Genomic DNA, 20,820 nt, shown 5'->3' with positions numbered 1-20,820 from the left:
AGCAGTAAGAGTGAGGCGCGCCGGCGAAGCGCGAAAGGAAGCGTTCGTCAAGGGAAGGACGTCGCGCCGGGGCCTTCGCGCACGAGCAGAGCGCCGCCGCGCGTGCCGAGCGCCTTGCCTGGCACCCGCGCGCGCCTCTATCGCCCCCGACACTGTGACGTCCGCCACGACACCCAAGTGCTGCTTCGGCGGCCTGTATGTGTCCCGAAATATCCTCCAGTCTGTGCTGCTTGTTCAAGTACCGCACTGCAAGTCCTCCGGCGCTGGCTGTGCATCGCAGCGCTTCCGTTTTGGCACGGCGCCTCGATGTGAGGTTGTGCCAGCCTGGGCGCGTCACACACCGCAAGGGCAAGGCCTGCTCTTGGTCCACGCCAACACAAGCTGCATTTTGAACGATTGGCAGACATGCCTGGGAGGTCGGGCGGCGCGGAGCCACAGACGCTGCCGGTTGCAACGAGACAGCGACTGTGTCACGGTTCTGGAGAGTGACAAGCAGAATCAGAATGGGCCCTGGGCGCGGCCGCGGCGCGCGTGGAAGTCGGCAGCGCCGCACCCGGGAGCCGGATGCACGATGGCGCGCGGCGAAGGCGGGGGCGGCTGCCTGCGCGTGCTGCGCGCGCGGCGGCGTCGCTCGCCGCGGCCGCCGCGACTCGACTCGCCTCAGCACCCTCAGCAGCTCGCAGCTCCAGCCTCTCTGCCACATCCTCCCACGTCCGGCACGACCCTTGCCGCACACGCCGCACCTCTCGCTCGCTCGCTGCGCCCCGCTGCGCCACGCTCGTCGCTCGCCCGCTGGTCTCTGTGCCACCGCCGCCTGACCGCGTCGCCGCAGCGCCGCGCCTTCCGCCGGCCCGCCTCCCACCTTCGCCGCATCCACGCTGAGCTGCCCCGTCAGCGGCCAGACGCGCGGCTCCTGCCCCGCCGGCCGCGTCGCTGCTGCATCGCCGCACGCCCGCAGCACCGCCATGCCTGCGCCGCCCAAGCCCTGGGAGCGTGCCGGCGCCGGCACTGCTGCTGCCGCCGTCGCACCGCCACGCCCCGCCGACAGCGCCGCGTCGAGCAGCACGGCGTCCGGCGCCGACGCCGCAGCCCCCGCACTGCCGCAACGGCCTAGCACGCTCGGCGCCACGGCCGGTGCTGGCGCATACGGCGCCGCCACGCCGTACGGCAGCATGCCCGGCGCCGGCGGCTACGGCTCGCTCGCTGCGGGCGGCGGCTACGGCTCGCTGGGCGGCGGCTACGGCGCCTCGTACGGCTCGCCCTACTCGCGCCTCGGCGGCGGCGGCATGTACGGCTCGTCGTACGGCGGCATGGGCGGCTACGGCGGCGGCATGGGCGCCTATGGCGGCATGGGCGGCTATGGGGGTATGGGCGGCTACGGCGGCATGGGAGGCTACGGTGGCATGGGTTACGGCGGCATGGGTGCCTACGGCGCGCCCGGCATGATGGGCCCAGATCAAGCGTCGCTCACACAGCGCATGGAGTCCGGCACTGCCGCCACCTTTGAGCTCATCAGCTCCATCGTCGGCGCGTTCGGTGGCTTTGCGCAGATGCTCGAGAGCACCTTCATGGCGACGCACAGCTCCTTCTTCGCGATGGTGGGCGTGGCGGACCAGTTCGCGCATCTGCGCAACTACCTCGGCCAGGTGCTTTCCATCTTCGCACTCGCGCGGTACCTCAAGAATCTGGTCCTGCGCGTGACGGGCCGCAAGCCGGCGCTCGAGCTCGACCGCCGCGAGTTCGCCGACTTTGCCAGCGGCAAGGGCGCGGCGGCCACTGGTGCGGCTCGCCCGAGCAAGCGCCCGCTCGTGGTCTTCTTCCTCGCCGTCATCGGGCTGCCGTACCTCATGGGCCGTCTGGTGAAGCTCATCACCGTGCGGCAGGAGGCTGAGCGGGCGCGCCTTGCTGCTGCAGGGCAGCTGCCGCCCGGCCAGGAGGCGCAGCTGGATCCCAGCAAGCTCGAATTTGTGCGATCGATGTACGCCTACGACGCCAGCGACCCGCTCGAGCTCAGTCTCAAGCCAAACGACATTGTCGCCGTGCTCAGCCGCAACGACCCGCAGACGGGCCAGGAGAGCACCTGGTGGCGCGGGCGGACTCGAGACGGGCGCATCGGCTGGTTTCCAAGCACGTGAGTTCAATCGCTGCTGCAACTGTGCTGTGGAGCGCCGATGTCTGACCCTGCACCATTCCTGCCTGCAGCTATGTTGAGTCGTTGGAGTCTGCAAAGGAGCGCGCAGCAAAGGCTGCTCTTGAGGGCCGCGCCGTCGAGGCGGCCTCCAGCGCCACAGCGCCGGCGACCGTGGACGCGGCGACGCAGGACACCTCGGCGCCGGCAAAGGCCAGCGCAGCCCAGTGAGCCGCGCGCGCCTGGCTCCGAATGTATCCTGCGCTATCCCCTCGCACAGCTCCAGGACGATTCAATGATAAGTCACTGTCACACTGCAGCGTTGGGCGCAGCGCGCGGCGGCACCGCGCGAAGGCTGATGGAGCAGACGGGCGCGAGCAACGCGCTCAGGGCCAGGAGCGCGATCGAGGACGATGAGCACGATCGCGCAGCAGGCGCCGGCCATCGTGAAACGGACGATGCATTTCTCGCGCAGCCCGTCGCCGCGGCACACGCTTCCCGGCACGAGCCATGAGTACTTTCTGTTCGTTCTCGATTGCCCTTCCCGCCGCGCAGCTGCTCAGGACCCCAGGCGCAGGCAGATGAAGAGGGCTATGTTGCGCTCCATCGAGAGCACGCGCGGGTCGCTGCTCTGCTCGATGTTCTGCCGGTACAGCACCCACGGCTCCGCATCCTGGTCGGCGCTCGCGACGGCACGCCGGATCCAGATCTGGTGCGCCGGAAACGTGGCCGCCAGCGTGGGCTCGAAGTAGAGCGGGCCGGTCGCATCGGCCGTGCCAGCAGCGGGATCGAGGGCGAAGCGCAGGAGGAACTTGGAGCGCTTCTCGGGCGCCTTGACGAGGCTCAGCGGCCAGCCGTGCTCCTTGCAGACGTGTGCCAGCGGCAGGATGAGGCGCACGCAGCCCACGCGCTCGCCGGTCTTGCGCTTGTCCCACAGCCGTGTCAGTTCGATGGCGCCGGAGCGATAGACGATGACGGCCTCCTCGCCTGCGAGGACTTGCTCGAGGCGCTCGCTCGCCGTCGGCGCGTACTCCTGCGGCGTGGGCAGCAGGCCGGGATGCTGCTCCTGGATCCACTTGACGCGCGCCCAGCCGGCGGGCGAGCACCATGCCGGTCGGCCGTCGGGGGCGAAGCTGGCCGCCGCGGCTGGCGCCAGCGCGTGCGACGATGACGAGGACGAGGAAGCAGCAGGGGCGCGGGGGGCAGCCACGCTAGCAGGAAGCGGTGGCGGCGGGACGTCGGCGCCGGGCGCCACGCCCGGAGTGAACGAGCGCCCGGGCATGGCCGGCGCGAAGGGCAGCAGCCCACTCGGCATCGAAGACGCCGGGGCCATGCCGCCGTCTGTACGCAGCGGCAGGGCGAGGCCGTCGCGATAGTGGGCAGCAGGAAAGAATGGCAGGCCCTGGTGCGCGTGACTGCTGCTCGCAGCATACTGCGGCACGCTGGCGGCCGGACGCTGCTCGTCGGCGACGACAGCAGCGGCGTAGCGGTCGAGACGCGCTCGCTGTGCTCCTGGCCCGTCGCCCACGGCCTCGTCTGCGAGCGGACGCTTGGCTGGATGCAGCATGCTGGACGAACGGGCTTCAGCGCGCCTGCGGTTCGCGTGACGGATTGCCTGCTACTCACCTGCTGGGGACGCAAGGAAGATGCCGGCGTCTGGCGGCCCGGGCCATAGGCTGGGGACTAGCCAGGTGCCGAACGTCGATGAAGGAGACGCTGCAAGTGAAAGCTTCGCAGCGCAGCGGATGGTGCCGTGGCGGAGTGATGGGCGAGTGAGACGGGCTTGAAGACAGCCGCCAGTTGCCAGCACACCGTCTTCTTCTTGTGCGATCTGGCAGCCTAGCCGCAGCCGCGGCGCTGGCGCAGAATAAGGAGCTCGTCACGAAGCAAAGTCTTTTTGCCCCTGCCGCCTGCTCCTTTGCGCTTGATCCAGGACGGCAATTGATTGAAGGGCAGCAGCGGGGCCGTCGGCCAGATGCAGAGGGCGGGGCAGTGCTGCTGTTGAGCACGTCGCGGGCACCGCCGCCGTGCCGCACGGCGCACGGCGCCAGGGCACGCCAGGGCGGGATGAGACTGATTCGTGGCGGTGAGATATCGAAGCAGAGGAGCAGCGAAGCCCAGATCTCTCGGGCAGGCGGCAGCAGCGTGTCTGAGCGGGACCAGTTCGTCGGTGCTTCGTGGTTTACTGTGCCGCCTGATGTCCGCAACTCGACTGCCGCGCGCACCCCAGCTCGAAACGGTATCAAGAGCGGCAAGAGGATGCTCAGAACGGCTCTCGGCGCCAGCGCAGTCTGAGTCCCGTCCGTGCTGCGGCAATCGGCATGCGGGCACATCACCGGCCACAAACAGGTGCACGGCGTGCGGCGGCCGGCCCGGCGCGACCCCTGTCGCACAGCGCCGCTCTGAGCGCGGAGGACTGCAGGACGTTCGATCGCACGACCCGCGCGGCGACGCAGCATCAGGTGTGTGTCGACGGGTGCCCGCATGGGCGCTGAGCAGCCCCACATCCAGCGTTGCTCTTGCTGCGTTGCGAGAGCTCCTTCTGTGATCCTGCGGACGTAGAAGGGCTGCGCTGCACGTTGCACACCGAAGAAGGCCGAGGCGATGAGCGCGACCTCCGGCGCAGCGCCGCGCAGCACAGCCGCAGCAGGAGGCGCCGCGCGCCGCGGCGGGCGCAAGGACGATCTACGGCTGTGCCCCTGAACAACGCAGCGCAGCACAGGGCTGGCACCTACGCAGAGCAGCACGTGCAACGACGCCCCACCTTGCGCCTGACCCTCCGAGAAGACGGGCGAGCGGGTCCAACAGAAGCGGCAGCACGCGTGGTATTGACTAGAGGGCGTGCTTGCGCGATGCAAGGCTCTTACAGAGCCCCTTCCTCTTCGCTCGACTCGCCTTCCTCCCGCTCCTCCACATCGATGCGCCGGCGCTGGACGCGGTCGCTCGAGGGTGGCGACGGCGCGGGAGGACGCTTGACGCTAGTTGATGGCAGCGTCTCGCCAGTCGAGCCCGCCGCATCACTCGAAGACAGTCGAAGCGAGCCAGTGTCGGCGACTGTGGGCGGCGCAGCAGCTGGTGGCGGATGGTCTTTGCGCGCGGGTCCTTCTGGCGTTGCACTGCGCAGTCCAGGCGGAGAGAGCGGCACATAGGCGCTCGTAGACGGAGCAGCTGTCGCGCTTTCTGCAGCGGTGGCAGATGGCGCCACAGCGTTTGCGCGCTCCTGGAGTCGCGTGTCATCCAGCCGACTGGGTCCAGTTGCCGCGCCGAAGGCAGGAGGAAAGGCGCCTGTGGGGGCTGACCCATGCCGGCTCGGAGGTCGAGCGTGAGTCGAGGGCGAGGAAGGGCTGAATCCTGGTCCCGGCGCCTTTGCGTGACTGGGCCCCGCGACAGGCGCCAGCAAGGACGCAGGAGGAGGGTTCGCTGCCAGCGCTGCTTGGGCTGTCGCGGCAGCAGGTGTGGCCGGATCGCTGAGACCGGCGAAGCCCAGGGGCGTGCCACCGAGGCTGGTTATCGGCGCACTGCCATCAGTTCGCGCTCGCGGCGTGACTGCTGTCGACGGCAGTGCAGAGCCACCTGCCGATGGGCCGGCTGTGCGGTGCGTGGGGTGCAGCGCATGCTCTGCGAGAAAATCGGCGACGCGTGGGAGGGCGTCTGGCGGCAAGGACGGCTCAGCTTCAGCGACGCAAGACACGCCGCAGACTAGGTACGCACCATCCAGCTCAGTCGCATCCACATCAAAAGCGTCCAGCCAGCCTTGCGAGGGCTCGTCGCCGCATCGATACTCCGCGGGCGTGGAGAATGTGGCTGGGTCGATGCCGACCTCGCGACACGCAAACTCGAACGCACACGCGGCCAGGATCGGCGCGTCCCAGCAAGTGACCAGCGCAGAGAAGAAGCTGCGAGCGGGAGCGTCAGAGCGGTGCGACAGGTCAGAAAGTTGCCGGCAGGCTTACAGGTTCGTGAGCCGCTCTGCCGCAAGGTGCGTGACGTTCCAGGAGGCGCCGAGCAAGCGAGCAGCGGTGGTGAGGTGGTAGTGCGGACAGTCGACGATCAGGTCGAAACAAAGCGCCTCGAGAATTGCCGTCTCGCAGTAGCAGATCGAGTCTCGCCACAGCCCAAACTCCTGAGCCGCGGGTCAGATCGGGCTACACGGCGCAACGAGAGCGGCTCCCTCACCCTGCTGCTCTGATCGACGCGCCACTCGCCCTTCTCCTGGGCCCTGAGCCCGTCTGGCGTCTTGTCGTTCAGCATCATGGTGTACTCGACTACGTCCTTGACGCGCCGATGGCTCTCCTCCACTTTGCACGCCAGCCATAGTGCCGCGGGAGCCAGTTCCTGTCGCGCAGATCAGCGTCTGACGCTCCGCCAAAGAGGCCCCGGTTTACTCACATGGATGGCGAACGTGTCGCGCGCTGAAGCAGACCGTGTCCCAGGAGGCAGCAGGGCCCGTCTCATGTAGAAGCGATGGAAGAAGAGAGCGGCCGTGGACAGGACGTGCAGACCGCTGCGACCGAGAAGGATGCGTCAGCCACGGATCATCGGCATCACAGAGGCGATTGCGAGCGGGCCAGTCCAGCGTGTTGTTGCACACGCACGCAGCGTAAGACTCTGCTGCTGCAGCGTTCTGTCTGCGCGCCCGCAGCCCAACGCGGCAATGTCAAGCAGGCCCACAAACGACGCACCAGCGCAGACTCTCGCCGATGCGAAAGATGTGTGAGACGCCCTTGGCGCGCAGTGCCCGCTCCGTCTCTGGCGCAATGCCGGCGCGCACCGACGGCGTGAGCGCCAAGTCTTCGGGCGCAAAGAGCCACTGCAGCGACTGGCGGTGCGCAGCTGCCGTAGACCCCTCGGCGGACGCCGCTGCGGCGGAGGCGAGCATGGCCGGCGAGCCTTGCGCGCGTCGGCAGCGGCAGGCAAGGAGACGCAGCGGGGGTCGAGGCAGAGTGCCCGGCGTGGCAGCCAGCACGGAGCGTGGGGGCGGGCAGAAGCTGGGCTGAGAGTCAGAGCGCTGGACGTGGAGGAGAGGGAAGAAGCCCGGCAGGCGTTGCGCCACGGACTGGAAGGCGGATTCGCGGCTGCTTGTCTTGCGCCGCCGCGGCGCTCGCCGCGGCTCGTCTCGCTCTCGCACGAGCGCAGCGCCGCGCCGCGCCCGGCGGTGCACGGGGCAAGGCACTCGACTCGGGCAGCAAGCGCCTCTCTGACCCCGCATGTCTCTCCACCACATCAACCCTGCCACACTCCACTGCGCTGCTCGCGGCTCTCTCGCTCGCTTCTCCTTGCCCGCAGTCTACGCGTCCGCTTGCCCAGGCTCCGATCTCCGACACCCTTCCGCTCGATACCTCGCCTCTCCCGCCTTTCGTCGCGCTCTGAGCTTGCCACTCGCACGGCCGCGCCCGCCGATCCATCTGCTCTCAGAGCGTCCAGACCGCAGGCCGCACACAGCATACCTCGGTGTGCAGACATCGCTCGCGTCTCGGAGTCTAGCCCGGGCAGCGCCTGTGGCAGAAGCCCAGTCTCTGCCGCTGGAGCGCCAGCGCCGGTCGGCACGCATCGCTCTCCGAGAGAGGTCGACCGCTCAACTTCTGCGTGCGACCTGCAGCATTACGGCTCACTCATTGCGGCGCCATGATCTCCGTGCGTCTGCACAGACCCCTTGGGCGCACCGCCGCCCGTCGGTTGGCCGCGCTGACGCGGTCACGTCGCAGGCCTTCTTCATCTTCAATCAGAAGGGCGAGGTGCTCATCTCGCGCCTCTTCCGGTCCGACCTCAAGTGCGTAGCGCCGCTGGGCGTCCTGCGCGCTCCTGCTCTGACCTGTCGCTTCCGCCCAGACGCTCCATCGCGGACATCTTTCGCATCCAGGTCGTGTCGAACCCGGACGTCCGTTCGCCCATCATCACCCTCGGCAGCACCAGCTTCTTCCATGTACGCCACGAGAACATCTATGTGGTCGCCGTGACAAAGTGAGTGTCTGCTCTGCTCAAGTGCGGCCTAGATGTGGCAGGGCTGCTGAAGGCGGTGCGCAGGCCAGCTCCATCGGGCGCCTGCGCCTGGGCGCACACCCCGGGGCGATGGCACAGCGGCTGACGGCGAGCCACAGATGCAACGCCAACGCTGCGCTCGTCTTTGAGTTCCTCTATCGCGCCATCCAGATCGGACGCAGCTACTTTGGCAAGGTGGACGAGGAGGCGATCAAGAACAACTTTGTCCTCTTCTACGAGCTGCTGGACGGTGCGCCATGTCCTGCACCGCACTGCCCGCGGCATCAGGCACTGACTTGACTGCGCAGAGATCCTCGACTTTGGCTATCCGCAGAACAGCGAGACCGACACGCTGAAGATGTACATCACCACCGAGGGCGTCAAGTCGGAGCAGGCGGTGCGCGAGGACAGCGCCAAGATCACCATCCAGGCCACCGGCGCGACGAGCTGGCGGCGAGCCGACGTCAAGTACCGCAAGAACGAGGCGTTCGTCGACGTCATTGAGAATGTCAATCTGATGATGGGCGCCAAGGGTGCGTCGCATTGCACGCCTCTCCGGCCGCTGCGCCCTCTGACGCTCCTCCTCGCGCAGGAAATGTGCTGCGCGCCGATGTCGACGGGCAGATTCTCATGCGCGCATATCTGAGCGGCGTGCCCGAGTGCAAGTTCGGGCTCAACGACAAGCTCGTGCTCGAGAAGAGGTGAGTGGCGCCGGCAATGCACGCCTCGCCCGGCTCTGACACGCGCATCAGCGATCGGAAACGAGGTGCGGCGTCGGATGCTGCGGATGTCGAGCTCGACAGCTGCCAGTTCCACCAGTGCGTCAAGCTGAACAAGTACGAGACCGACCGGAGCATCAGCTTCACCCCGCCCGACGGCGAGTTTGAGCTCATGCGGTGAGTGCAGCAGCTGCGCCGCACCGCACTCTGCGCTGCCTAGCTGAGCTGGGCCGTGCAGCTACCGGTCGACGACGAATGTCAATCTGCCGTTCAAGGTGCACCCCATCGTCGACGAGGTCTCGAAGAGCCGCGTCGAGTACAACATCAACCTCAAGGCCAACTTTGACGCCAAGCTCAGCGGCTCGAACATCGTGCTGCGCATCCCCACGCCGCTCAACACGACGAATGTCAAGTGCCAGGTGCTGCTCGGCAAGGCCAAGTACGTGCCCGCAGACAACCTGATCGTGTGGAAGTGAGTCGCGCCCCGCTGCCTGTGCCGCCTGTCTGCACCTGACGTTGCGCTGCGCAGGATCCCCAAGATGCAGGGCATGACCGAGGTGACGCTGCAGGCCGACCTTGAGCGCAGCGCCACCACTACGCAGAAGACATGGAGCCGCGCACCGATCGAAGTCGACTTCCAGGTGCTCATGTTCACCGCGTCAGGGCTGCTCGTGCGCTTCCTGAAGGTGCGTGTCGCTCAAGCGCGGCTCGGGCAACAAAGCTGACCTCTGAGCACCCACCTCCGCGCTGTCCGATCCACAGGTCTTTGAGAAGAGCAATTGTGCGTGATGCCATGATGACTGTCACACCGCGCCCCGAGCTGACCCGCATCAACGAGCAGACCAAAGCGTGAAATGGGTGCGCTATCTCACCCGGGCGCAGGGCACGTATGCCGTGCGCTTCTGAGCTGTGACCGCATGCCGCACAGCGCCCAGATATGCGTCCCCTGCCAGCGCCAGTTGTACGCGCACGCAAGACCATAATACACTGCTTCTTCCCGGCGCCGCTGGAGGAGGACCGGGCAGGCGTCCACACCCCAGCACCTTCGGGTGGGCGCCCGCGCGTACACAATCGAACGGCACAGCGCCCGCATTCACGCAGAGCACAATGCATGGCAAGCAGCAGACTTGCGCTGCGCTGGCTCTGGCGTTCTGCTGCTCAGTCATCTCGCGCGGCAGCAATGGCGAATGCACGAGATGAAAACGGGCGAAGTCCAGTCGAGCGTAGAGCGCTACCTGCATCATCTGCCGTTGCCGCTGCCGCGCGCGCCGCAGCCGTTTGCTGATGCGCCGCACCTCGTGTGCCGAGGCGCCGCCCCGCACCCCTCTCTCCTCACCCACCAGCACCCCCGCCGCAGTTACCGACGCCTCTTCACTGCCTGCCCGGTCGGGCCGGCCACACCTGCCACGCGGCGCTCAGGTGCGAGTCGTATCACAGATCCGTCGTGTCTGGACTGACGCCTGCCGCGATGTCAATTCAGCGTGACTGCGCTGGTCTGCGCCGATCTCCCTCCACACGCCCCGCGCGGCGCATCAACCTCACGCGGCGCAAACTGGAGACGCAGGAGCACGCGGTCAGTCATGCAGCAGCATCCTGCCCGATGAACAGCATCCTCTGACGATCTCTGGCTTCCCTGGCATGCAGGAGTTCGCCCGAGTCTTGCACTGCAGCAGGAGACGTCCGCAAGCTCCTGCGTCCCGTCGTCGAGTGCACCAGCTGCGAGCCGCGCGCGCCGATGTGGCACAGCCCGCTCTCCCACCATGGCTCCGCAGCAAATTGTCACGTGCCTCGTCGACGATGCAGCCCTGATGATAGCGAGGCCATCGTCGTTCCGCGAGATCGCCCGCTCACGGGAGCCGTCCCGCTTCTTCGATGACCTGCGGGAAGGGCCAGTGCAGCAGCCGGACGGCGCAGACACCGAGAGCGGCCTCGACCTCCTCGAGCCCTGGGTCATCAGTCCCGGTGAGCGCAAGCCTTTCTCCCTCCGTCGCGTTCGAACGTTCTTCGCCCGCGTCGCCGAGAATTCCGTCTCAGAAGCGAAGGAGAGTACAATCCGGCGGAGCGAGACGCGCAACATGACGCAGCAGCCAGGCACGAATGAAACGGCCTCTAGACCAGAGAAGCAACTCAAGACGACGCACTCGAAGGCGTCAGATCTGGCGTCCCGCGGCAGCGATGTGCCTGAGCAATCATCGCGTGACTCTGACGCCTCAAATCAGCGAGCGTCTGCCGCCTCGGCAGTCGTCGCGCCGTGGCGGAGGCGTTGGGCATCTCTGAAAGTGTGCGAAGCACGCATGCTTCCCGACGAAGCGCCTTTTGCCGCGACACGAACTCACGGGCCGACGCCCTTGTGGCCTTTGCTCCATCAACTCGGAGCGCGAGCGCTCGATGCTTTGCTCGCACCAGAGGCGAGTCGCCACACGCCGACGCCTCCATCGCCGATCCGTGCCGCGACGTTCCCGGAGCGTCTGTGGGAAGAAATGGGACTGGACACGCCGAACTTCAATCCGAAGCTGCGGCCTCCTCCAAGCGGTCGTATCAGGCATCACGATCTGGATGAGCACGAGTTCCAGAGGCTCAACGAGGAGGGCCTGTTCCGCATGGTCACCGCGCTCTGTATGACGTCCATCACCCAGAGCCAGGGCGACACAGCGATGCTGTTCTGGGTCGGCGAGAGAGACTTTACGCGACTCGTGTCTCTCTTTCCCGAGCTCAAGGAACTCGGGGCCGTCGAGCGAGCCCTCGCAGACGGGCGTCGCTGCGTCGACATCTTCCAACACGTGCCTAGCATCGCAGCGCAGCGACCATCAAGTCAGGGCGGACTTCTACTGCATTTACCGTAGGTCACCGTCCGCATCAGGCTCTGGTCAACAGCTGACCAGCGGTGTTGCTCTGTCAGGTCCGCCCGTCGACGCAAAAGACCGCACCGCTCGCGTTGCGGCCGTCGTCCAGATGAAGCCCTTCGTCCAGCTCTGCTTCGCAGCGTATGCGCTGCTCTGCCACGGACCCGCTTCGATCAAGCAGGCGCCGATGCTCGAGTCAAGCCGAGGCTGGGGGGAAAAGTCTCACGACCTCCTCGACCAACTGTCGCGTCAAATGGCCGTCACTGCACCCCGGTTAGCGTGCTGCTCACAAGCAACGCTGTCATCGCTCTGGAGCGCGACTGTGCAGACGGCATGCTGGACGCTGCCGAGCCGAAGGCGAACATCCACGTTCACAAGGCGGTATGCGCCCTCGAGGTCTCCGACCAGCTTGCCGCCGCCGACGATAACATTCGTCAAGCTGCACTGCCGCACTGTCCTGCAGCTACGTCGCCGCATCAAGGCTGCTCGCAACATGCATTCACCGTCGACTCGTCCTGCAACATCGTCGCCCACATCTTAGCCCTCAGCCTTCGCGCCGTCGAGCTGCTGAACGAGAAAGTGCACATCGCGCCGTTCTGGCCCCCCATGGATTCCGAGGCACGGTCGCCCGAGCTCGACCCGCAACCTCTCGATGCGGACGAGAACAGCGGAGACGCGCGACCGCCTCCGACCGCGGATCCAGATGGAGATGGCGCGCCGCACATTGCTGAGCAAGGCGATCAAAAAGGCCCCGACCGCGCGCTCGCACGGGCTACCGGCCCAGCGTCGCCCGCGATCGAGCCCGCGCCGGACGCCCCAGCTTATGGCGGTCGGCGCTTCCTGCTGTGTCGCGGAGTAGAAGCAGCGAGGGGACGCTTCGCCGTCGCTCACGTCGGCTGCATCGTCTCGGGGCCGGCACTCATCTCTAGCGAGCCGCCGGCGTGGTGTCCCAGTCTGTCGTACCGAGAGACAGAGGATGTGATAGCTGCGGGTGGGCGGCTTGGGGCCAACGGGCGCTGCGCCTTGCCAGGTCACGAGCCGTGCATCGCGAAGTACGATCGAGATGCGGGCGAGGCGTACATGGGTGATGCCACGCTGTTAGCGATGGCGGGACTGGAGGACGGGCCCGCGCGCGAGGCAGTTGTGGTGCGACAGTTGCCACCGCATGTGCTCGCAGAGTCTGTCGCTCCACTGCTGGGAGTTTTCCGCGGCGGCAAGACCTTCTTCGCCTTCGCTGACGCCGGCTGCTCTGTGAGTAAGACGGCGATGCATTTGCCGCTGCTATGCTCAGTGTCGTCCCAACAGCTTGCCGTTGAAGATCTGCTGGATGTGCTGGGATTTACCTGCTCCGAGGCACGTCAACTCGTCACAGAGGTGCAGCGGTGCTTCGCAGCGCTGCATCAAAGCGGCTGGTGCCATGGCGATGTCGCTCTCCGCAACATTTGCGTGCGCATCAACGACCTCAAACCGGCGCCACTTCATGACGCAGACTCGACGCGCGTACGAGCATCAACGCCGCGCAACGCTCCGGCAGCTAAACGGTCGGGACAGCATCAGGTCGGGAAGCTGTTGACGCCTCCGACCTGTCCTAGCTTCAGCGGCTCTGCATCTCCCGCGAAGCACGGCGTCAACCCGCGAGACGTAACTGTCACGCCTCCGTCCACCATCTCGAGCAGATCTGCGCGGAGCAGCGGCAGCGAATCCTCCTCGAGCGGCGGAGTCAGTCGCAAGCCTATCGTTCGCCTCGTGGACCTCGCTCGGGCCAAATGCTACAGCGATGCAGAGCTGCCGCAGCACGTCGCCGAAGAGGACATGCTCGTTGAGGGCCTGTTGAGCAGCCTGTGGAAGGAGCTGGGCACGGCGCACCAGAGACTTCATCCTGAAGCGCAGTGGCCGTCGAGGTGGGAGGAGCAGCTCTAATCAGATGACATTGATCGTGCGCGTGCTGGTGCCGGCGCCTGGTCGAGCCGCCCGCGCGTCCAGAATGCTCTCCTCACGCTCTCTCACGGCGCGAAGGCGCTCCTCGTCGACGGTGCGCTCGACTTCAGCCGACAGGCGAGCGCGCTCTTGCGCCATGTCGTGTCGGAGTGTCTCGTGCGAGCTGTCGCGCCAAGCGGCGGCGTAGAACGCGGCCTTTCTGAGCGTCTCGGGTATTGCCTGCGCAATGTCGGAGAAGACGAGCTCGACGCGAGACGGTCCTTCGCTGCTCACTCCCGGAAACAGCAACGCCTGAGCGCCGTCGATGAGGGAGAGGAGATGAGCAGCGGGCTGCGTACGCCGTGGGAAGCATCAGTGACACACGAAGGCGAGCGTAGCACTTCTGCCCACCACGCACCTCGGTTCCTGCGAGCGTCAATGCGCCCAGCACTCGCATTCCGGCTCCGTGCGCGTCCGCGATGACTTCCCTCGCGCTTGGCCCACGGCTGTGCACGAAGAAGGGCGCGGCACGAGCAAGCGTTGTGCGCACAGTGGCCAGGTAGGATGCTGCTTCGCGGCTGAGCAGATCTTCGATATTGCTGGACTGCTGCCCTGATCGAGGCAATTCGTCCAGCGGCAGGGAAGCCTCTAGCGGCGGAGGGCTGTGTGACGGGACTGTGACTTGTGTTGGCGGCATGATCACGTCCGAGAGCGAGCGCAGCTCCAGCGTCTTGAGAAGATGCACGTAGATCAGCACCACCGCCAGGAGATTGGCGTGCAGTCTCGATCCGAGCGCTCGGCCATCCGTTTGCAGAGGAGCCAAAGCGGCCTTGAACGAAGCAGAGAGCTCCAGAGGGTGGCCTTCCCACCAGGGCGTCGCCGCTTCGTCCGCTGCGTGGTCTCCCGAGCTGAGATACTCGGAGAATGCCGCACGCTGGGCCGGCGTCAGGCGTCTCAGAAGCTCGGCGGGAGAGGCAGTGTCTGCGATGGGCAGGTGAGCACATAGACCCGCAGAGCTGAAGGCGAGCCAGCCACCACGCACCAAGAGTCAGCGCATCGATGTGCAGCGCCCCGTCATCAGCGTGGACATCAGAGACTGACGCAGGGCTGCCTTCCTCCTCGCCGTCGCCATCGCCGCGCTCGTCTGCCGCACCCGAGCGGTATCTGACCAGCAAATCAGCAATGTCTCGCCTCTCCTGCTCGCTCGCGCCGGGCGCATCGCCTTCTTGAGCGTCGGACTCGAGGAGACGCTGGGTGAATAGCTGAGAGCAGCTGGCGTGCGTTGTGCTTCTGTAGCATCGAAGCGAGCAATACGGCGCTTGACACGATGGACAGGTGTAGCGAGCCTCCTCCTGGCGGCATCTGGTGGCCGATTGAGAGAAGATCGAGCGAGGCGAAGGATGCACGCTACTCACATGGCACAGCGCTCGCCGACTGCGCGGGAGGAGGACGCCTCGCCTTGACCCTCTGGGTCGCTCGCAGCAGCGAAGCGCCGATTGTGCGCAGCGGAGCGCCGAATGCTCAACAGCGCCTCCATCGCGTGTGTCGTCGCGCGCGCCGTCGCAGTGCGGTGAGGAACGGGCACGAGCGATCACTGAACGCGAGAGGGCCAGCGCGCTAAGCAGGAGAGGGCGGGGCTCGCTGGCGTCCGGTGCTGAGCGTGAATGGCCTACGAGGCATGCTCGAGACAAGCTGAGACGTCGGAGCTCTGCACGGCTGAGTGCAGGTCGGGGGATGAGGGCAGGTCGGGGGATGACATGGTAGTGAAGAGGGAAGGGCGAGCCGAGCCGCGGCGGGCGCGGCGATCCTCAGGGCAGGTGCAGGTGGAGGTGCTGACTAAGCACGCGCGGCGGCGCGCGTCGGCTCAATTCCGCGGGAGTCGCGCGACGCGCTGCCGCCCCCTTTCTGCTGCGCGCCGCGCGCCGCGCTGCCGCCGACCCGCTGCCGCCTCTGGCGGCTCCACAGTCGGCCCAGCAGCGCTGCAGCATCAGCGCTACGCTGCGGTAGCCGTAGATTGCTCCATCTGGTGCCACAGACGAGCGCTGACAGCGTAGCAGGGCAGGATGCTCCACCTGTGAGCCTTGCGGGCACGTTCTTGCTGGATCGCTCGCGGCACAGAGCGAGCTGAGAGCGTGTAGCCGGTAAGAGACAGCATCGAGTGTGTCTTCGCTCTGGTGCGGCATCGCAATGCCGAGGCGCATGATCTCTCACATGCAGCGCGTCAGACCCGTATCCAGCGGTCCAGTGCTTGACAGAGCGTCGTACAGGCAATGCTGCTGTGCGCTGCAAGTGGCGGTCCACGCAATGCATACAAGGCGGACATCGCCGATGGATGGCTGCGACGCATGTGACTGACACTCATGACCTCGACCTGCCTCTCGATCCATCATGTGCAGCCCGCACGGTCGTGCTGTCTCGAGTCGACCGTTTGCGCAGGGTTGCTGCTACAGAAGCGACTGCTCTGTCCGGCCGGCTCGGTGCAGGTGTCGCGCGCACGGCGGCGCGGACGACAATGATGCACATTGCGCGCAGATAATCAGCAGGCTCGCTCGCGCCCTGCAACACGCCGTGGCCGCCCATTTACGGCCGCGTCGGATCGTTTTTGATGCGCGCGCCGCCTAATACAGGCGACTGAGCGCCCACGGCTGCCTGCTCGCCGGCAGAAACAGATCTTGCGATGCTTCGATGCCCGTGAACATCAGCAGAGAAGCGCAGCTGGACTCGCGGAACTGCGTCGGAGGCACAGCAGACAGTCTGCCGGCTGTGCACACCAGCGTCGCATGCCTGCATGTCTGCTGCAGGACGACAGGACGCCACAGCCACACTGGGTCCCACACTGCGCGCGCAGACATCGAGGAGCGGCCGGCTGACGAGCACGCCAGACCATCCCCGTACGTGGCGACAGTCTGCAGCAGTGCAAGTGACATTCAGTAGGCAAGCCCGGGGTATGTGTGGTGGGCAGAGGGGTTCTAGACGTGCTGCACGCGCTGCAGGTAGGCACCGCGAGCATCACGGCAGCCAGACGCACACCCTGCAGTCCGAGCCCGTGGTCGCGAGCGCGTTGACGCGCGACGCGCCGGCAGTCGAGGCCTCGCCGTCTGGGCGCGGGCCGGCGTCCGGCTTCGCGCGAGCCCACGCCACGCTCGTCACTATGGGGAAGCGGTCAGCTCGAGCGCACAGCAGCTGGTGCGATCAGCCGACTCACAGAAGCGCGACCGGCCCAGTTCGTCGTGCGGGTTGTCGACGGTGCGGTAACACCGCCCACCGGAGCCAAGATCCCACACGCGCATGCGCCCGTCGTCGGCGCACGAGATCAGGTGGCGGCCGCTGAAGCGGCGGATGTCAGCACAGCGCTTCGGCGGCTGCACGGGCCAGCGCACGCACCTTGGGGCCCATACGAGACCGCGGATCCAGCCATCGTGCCCGAGCTGGAGGGGCGGTCAGAGTGACACTGCAAGACTGACTGCAGCGCACACGCACCAGCTTCTTGATCGTCTGGCCCGTGGCCGTGTCCCAGATGACGACCGTCTTCTCGCGATCGCCAGACGCTGCAAACTGGCCAGGTGCGGCGTCGGCCGACTTGGCCAGGCCGCCGAGAGTGCGCAGCGCCGGGTAGGCAGATGGCGGTGCCAGTGCGACGGCGTCGACGACGTGCTCGTGCTCGCGACTCTCGCTCTTCATCTTGCCAGTGGTCAGATCCCACGCCTTTGCCAGCTGTGGACCACGTCACGCGTCGTCAGTGCACTGTCAGGAGGTGGAGGCAGGTGCACACACGTGATCGTCGCCGCCGGTGAGCAGAGTTTTGCCATCCTCGGACAAGGAGATGCACTTGATCCATGCGCCGGTCTGGAGCGTGCGAATGCAGAACCTGTGGCGTGCGCTGGTCAGACCGCCGCTCACGCATGCGCACAGTCGGGTCGTCCGCCGCCTTGATGCAGCGCGCACTCACCCAGTAGACACCTCCCAGATCCGGATCGTTTGGTCGCGGCTCGCAGACACCAGCTGCGCACCCCCGGGCACGAAGCGCACTGCCGACACCACATGCTCGTGCCCCGCCAGCGTCTTGACGCACTTCCACTGATTGTTGCCGTCCCAGAGCTTGATCTGCGTATCTGCCGAGCACGACGCTGGCCACACATCGAGTCAGCACACGATGTTGACGCACTACGGGCGATGGGCGTTGCTCCGGTACGGTCGTGGTGCTCTAGCCTCTGTGCGGCCACCGTGTGCAACTCACCGATGCGCTCGCCCTTCCCGTCAAAGTCGACGTCCTTGACGCTCTGCGTGTGCCCCTTGAGCGTCGCCTCGCACTCGCCGGTCGTCCAGTCCCAGACCTTGACGTCACAGTCGTCGCTCGCCGTTGCAAGCACGCTGAACGTCGGGTGGAAGACGACGGACATGACCTGCTTGCGGTGGCCTTCTAGAATGCGCGCCGGCGCGTCCGATGGAATCCAGTCGGCGTCCGACGTGAGGCGCCGCCCAGTCGGCGCACTCTTGAGTTCCGCCTCGAGCTGGGCGATGCGGTGTTCCGAAGCCAGCACCTGGTCCAGGCGCGTTGGGGGTGAGCCAAGGTCGGGTGCGGTGCAGCGAGATTCCAGCAGTGCTCACCTTCTTCTGCAGCCGCACGGTGCCGGTCCATTTCTTCTCGAGCAGGCCCTGGATCTTCGCGCTCGTAGATCCCGGCTCGAAGTCGGGCAGGTCTGCGTCCTGTCTCAGAGCATCGTACGCAGACTCGAAGCCTTGCCGATGCAGGTAGTCGAGTAGCGCACAGTGTCTGTGCTTCAAGCGTCAGCCGCGGTGCGAATGGGCAGCGCCGGAGACAACGCACAGCTCTTGCCTCTGAGAGTTTGTCAGGCTGGACAGTGCAGCAGGCGCCGACATCGCACGGTCGCCGCGCAGCCAACGAAGCTGAGCGCGGTCGGCGGCGGTCGAATCGAGGACTGCCGGGGAACGAAAACTGCGTTGCCTCTCTAGACGTTGCCGCGAGCGAGCAAGTTGCGGCTCGCTGTAGTCGGCGGGGCCAGCACAGTACGAGCAGCGCTCGAGAAGGGTGGAAGGGGCGACGAGGGCAGCTGCTCAGGCGGTTGGAGGGACTGTGCGGTTGGGCGCCGCACTGTGGAGCCGGCGTGTATGCGTGCGCTGCGGGTGCTAGCACGAGCAAGCAGGCCGAGTAGGAGGGCGCGAGTGCGTGCGGGAACGCAAGTGGGATAAGACGCTGAGTGCGCTGTGTCGTGCGAGGACGCCGGGCTGCGTCGGGCGTGGTGGCGAGAGGGGGAAGGGAAGGAGCAGGGGCAGCGAGCGGCGCGGCGATGTTCGCGCGCGGCGGCGCGGCGTGCGCGCCGCATCCCGCGGTATCACGCGGCCGGGCGGCACACAACAACGCACGCGCCCGTGCGAGCACCGCCAGCTGGCGCAGGGAAGGGCTGCGCATCCGAAAGAACAAGCATGGCCGTCGGACGGCATGGCGGCAATGCGAGACCGATCTGCGCGAGATGAGCAGATGATCCTCAGCCGACGCAGACGGGGCGGGTCGTGCGCACGCCCACTCGTCAGGCAGCTCTGGCCCGTCGCGTGCTTCACGCGCCGGCAAAGCGCGTGCGTGCCGGCCGCCAGCCCCGGCGGACCCAGCTCATCTCCGCTGCCGTATCTAGCTAGGCAAGAACGAAGAGCGAGACAAGCAGCATGATGAGGGTAAAAGCAAGAGCGTGATTTTGGCCTCATCCGGGGAGGCTCTTATTGTCTCTTGAGCGCTCCGTGAGCGTGGGAGAGAGGCTGGTTGGTGCACAGACGCGAGATGCAGCTGCCAGCTCGACCGCCGCGCGGCGGACTGGAGCGGCGGCCTTGGCAGCGCGCAGCAGCACGCCCCAGCACCGTCAGCTCCTCCACTCGACTCGCGCCGTACGCCTCTCCATCACCTCCTCCCGCTCGCATTGGCTGCGTCTGGCGCGCAGCGCAGCCCTGGCTCTCACAGCAGACGGTCTGCGCCGCGCATCCAGCATCTCGCCGCCCACCAACGCAAGCACGCGGCAACAGAGCCTGTGCGCGCTGCTTCCCGCAGCCTGGCGCCCCCGTGCGTCGGCCGGGTGCTCCGGCCTGGTGCCCCGGCCAGAGCGCAGCCGCGTGCACTGCGGAGCCATCCTCTAGCGGTCGGCGCTGCCTCGGACCTGTTCGTCGCACTACGAGCTACCCGCGGCTGACTGGCTTGGGCGGGCCCCGGCCGGGCCTTGGCGCGACCGCCGACACGATCTGCTGCGATGCCCAGGCGCACCGATGCCATCGGCCCCGACAGTGAGTTGCGCTCAATCTCGCAGCTGTGATGTGACTGACAGTGCGCTGTGTCAGACACCTTGCGTCCGCCAGCGGCGGCACCGCGCCGGCCCACGTCCCGCACCCGTCTCTACTCTCTCGCCGATGCAGGCTCGTCGTCCTCCCTGGTCGGCGCAGGGGCGTCGGCAGCCTCGACTGGCGGCCCGAATGATCCGGCCGATGCTGCATTGCGCACACGGCCAGCACTGAGTCCGCCCGACAACATGCAGCGACAGCGAGAAGAAGCCAAGAAGCGCAAAGCGCAGACCAAACGGCGCAAGGATGCTGCTGCTGCTACTGCTGTCCAATCGGGGGCAGGGCCAAGCGGAGCCGGTGCGGAGCAGGATCGGCCAAGTAGCAGCCAGGCGGGTCGTCTGGAGACTCTTGCAGCCGCCGCCCTGCTTCCTCAGACTGCGCAGGCTCAGCCGCGTCGCCGCCGTGTTCGTCACACGACCGAGCCAGCAGCGCGGCCAGACGCCGCGCCCGACGTGCTGCGGGCGGATGCGCGGTCCTCGCAGCCTTCAAGTGCCCCAGCCTCGGGCCTATCCTCAGTCTTGGTGTCCAGGCAGCAGACTGCGCAGGCACCGGAGAGCAGTGCCGCCGCGAGAGCTGCTGCTGATGCGGCTGCCGCAGCCGAGATCGCTGCCGTGGCTGCCGAGATGGCCTCGCGGCCGCGCACCGATATATACTCTGCGGACTTCCTCGGCGGCGCACCGGGCGCCGAGATGCTGCTCGACGCGGAAGAAGACCAACCGCCGCCCTTTCCCGAGGGTGCCACGCGGCCGCTGACTCCACCCGGGCCGCCGGGCACTCCCGAAGGACCCGGGGGAAGCTGGAGCGCCAGGCAGCTGCGCGAGCAAGAAGAGGCAGAGTCTCGAAGAGTGCCCGACAGTCCTCCGCCGCCCTTCCGCTCCGACGAAGAGAGCGA

General features: G+C 66.8%; 8 protein-coding genes across 8 annotated transcripts; 4 read left to right on the top strand and 4 right to left on the bottom strand.

Annotated features, from left to right (window-relative positions):
• Positions 1-965: 965 nt before the first annotated feature.
• Positions 966-2,665, top strand: FA09DRAFT_357071 (hypothetical protein; the record flags this gene model as incomplete). The annotated part of the gene is made up of 2 exons (XM_025744857.1): positions 966-2,131; positions 2,203-2,665. The coding sequence occupies 2 exons, from the start codon at positions 966-968 to the stop codon at positions 2,357-2,359; spliced, it is 1,323 nt and encodes a 440-aa protein (XP_025599236.1). The 3' UTR covers positions 2,360-2,665.
• Positions 2,617-5,032, bottom strand: FA09DRAFT_260175 (hypothetical protein). Its single transcript, XM_025739736.1, has 2 exons — positions 3,755-5,032; positions 2,617-3,696 (listed from the first exon to the last, which is right to left on the bottom strand). Exons 1-2 carry the CDS (start codon positions 4,633-4,635, stop codon positions 2,688-2,690), a joined length of 1,890 nt encoding a protein of 629 aa, XP_025599235.1. The 5' UTR covers positions 4,636-5,032; the 3' UTR covers positions 2,617-2,687.
• FA09DRAFT_325234 (hypothetical protein) lies at positions 4,992-7,007 on the bottom strand (the record flags this gene model as incomplete). The annotated part of the gene is made up of 6 exons (XM_025741158.1): positions 4,992-5,779; positions 5,840-6,024; positions 6,082-6,251; positions 6,305-6,463; positions 6,518-6,632; positions 6,811-7,007. 6 exons carry the CDS (start codon positions 7,005-7,007, stop codon positions 4,992-4,994), a joined length of 1,614 nt encoding a protein of 537 aa, XP_025599234.1.
• Positions 7,008-7,643: 636 nt separating this feature from the next.
• On the top strand, positions 7,644-9,873 carry FA09DRAFT_259944 (clathrin adaptor, mu subunit). Its single transcript, XM_025739733.1, has 11 exons — positions 7,644-7,762; positions 7,834-7,898; positions 7,958-8,089; positions 8,227-8,357; positions 8,416-8,640; positions 8,700-8,808; positions 8,860-9,003; positions 9,065-9,298; positions 9,356-9,512; positions 9,589-9,607; positions 9,668-9,873. Exons 1-11 carry the CDS (start codon positions 7,754-7,756, stop codon positions 9,730-9,732), a joined length of 1,290 nt encoding a protein of 429 aa, XP_025599233.1. The 5' UTR covers positions 7,644-7,753; the 3' UTR covers positions 9,733-9,873.
• Positions 9,874-10,323: 450 nt separating this feature from the next.
• FA09DRAFT_259965 (hypothetical protein) lies at positions 10,324-11,836 on the top strand. Its single transcript, XM_025739734.1, has 2 exons — positions 10,324-10,399; positions 10,471-11,836. The coding sequence occupies exon 2, from the start codon at positions 10,587-10,589 to the stop codon at positions 11,667-11,669; it is 1,083 nt and encodes a 360-aa protein (XP_025599232.1). The 5' UTR covers positions 10,324-10,399; positions 10,471-10,586; the 3' UTR covers positions 11,670-11,836.
• FA09DRAFT_260008 (hypothetical protein) lies at positions 11,836-13,923 on the top strand. Its single transcript, XM_025739735.1, has one exon. It carries the CDS (start codon positions 12,003-12,005, stop codon positions 13,587-13,589), a length of 1,587 nt encoding a protein of 528 aa, XP_025599231.1. The 5' UTR covers positions 11,836-12,002; the 3' UTR covers positions 13,590-13,923.
• On the bottom strand, positions 13,578-15,350 carry FA09DRAFT_329416 (hypothetical protein). Its single transcript, XM_025742173.1, has 4 exons — positions 15,002-15,350; positions 14,629-14,948; positions 14,005-14,567; positions 13,578-13,937 (listed from the first exon to the last, which is right to left on the bottom strand). Exons 1-4 carry the CDS (start codon positions 15,121-15,123, stop codon positions 13,590-13,592), a joined length of 1,353 nt encoding a protein of 450 aa, XP_025599230.1. The 5' UTR covers positions 15,124-15,350; the 3' UTR covers positions 13,578-13,589.
• Positions 15,351-16,483: 1,133 nt separating this feature from the next.
• FA09DRAFT_307299 (dynein regulator) lies at positions 16,484-18,860 on the bottom strand. Its single transcript, XM_025740557.1, has 9 exons — positions 18,415-18,860; positions 18,195-18,360; positions 17,824-18,127; positions 17,536-17,713; positions 17,361-17,454; positions 17,067-17,300; positions 16,971-17,014; positions 16,792-16,913; positions 16,484-16,735 (listed from the first exon to the last, which is right to left on the bottom strand). Exons 1-9 carry the CDS (start codon positions 18,465-18,467, stop codon positions 16,596-16,598), a joined length of 1,335 nt encoding a protein of 444 aa, XP_025599229.1. The 5' UTR covers positions 18,468-18,860; the 3' UTR covers positions 16,484-16,595.
• Between the last annotated feature and the right edge of the window lie 1,960 nt (positions 18,861-20,820).

This window comes from Tilletiopsis washingtonensis (genome assembly GCF_003144115.1).
Source record: "Tilletiopsis washingtonensis strain MCA 4186 unplaced genomic scaffold FA09scaffold_8, whole genome shotgun sequence".
In the NCBI taxonomy this organism is placed as follows: domain Eukaryota; kingdom Fungi; phylum Basidiomycota; class Exobasidiomycetes; order Entylomatales; genus Tilletiopsis; species Tilletiopsis washingtonensis.
This window is presented reverse-complemented; position numbering and strand designations above follow the sequence as displayed.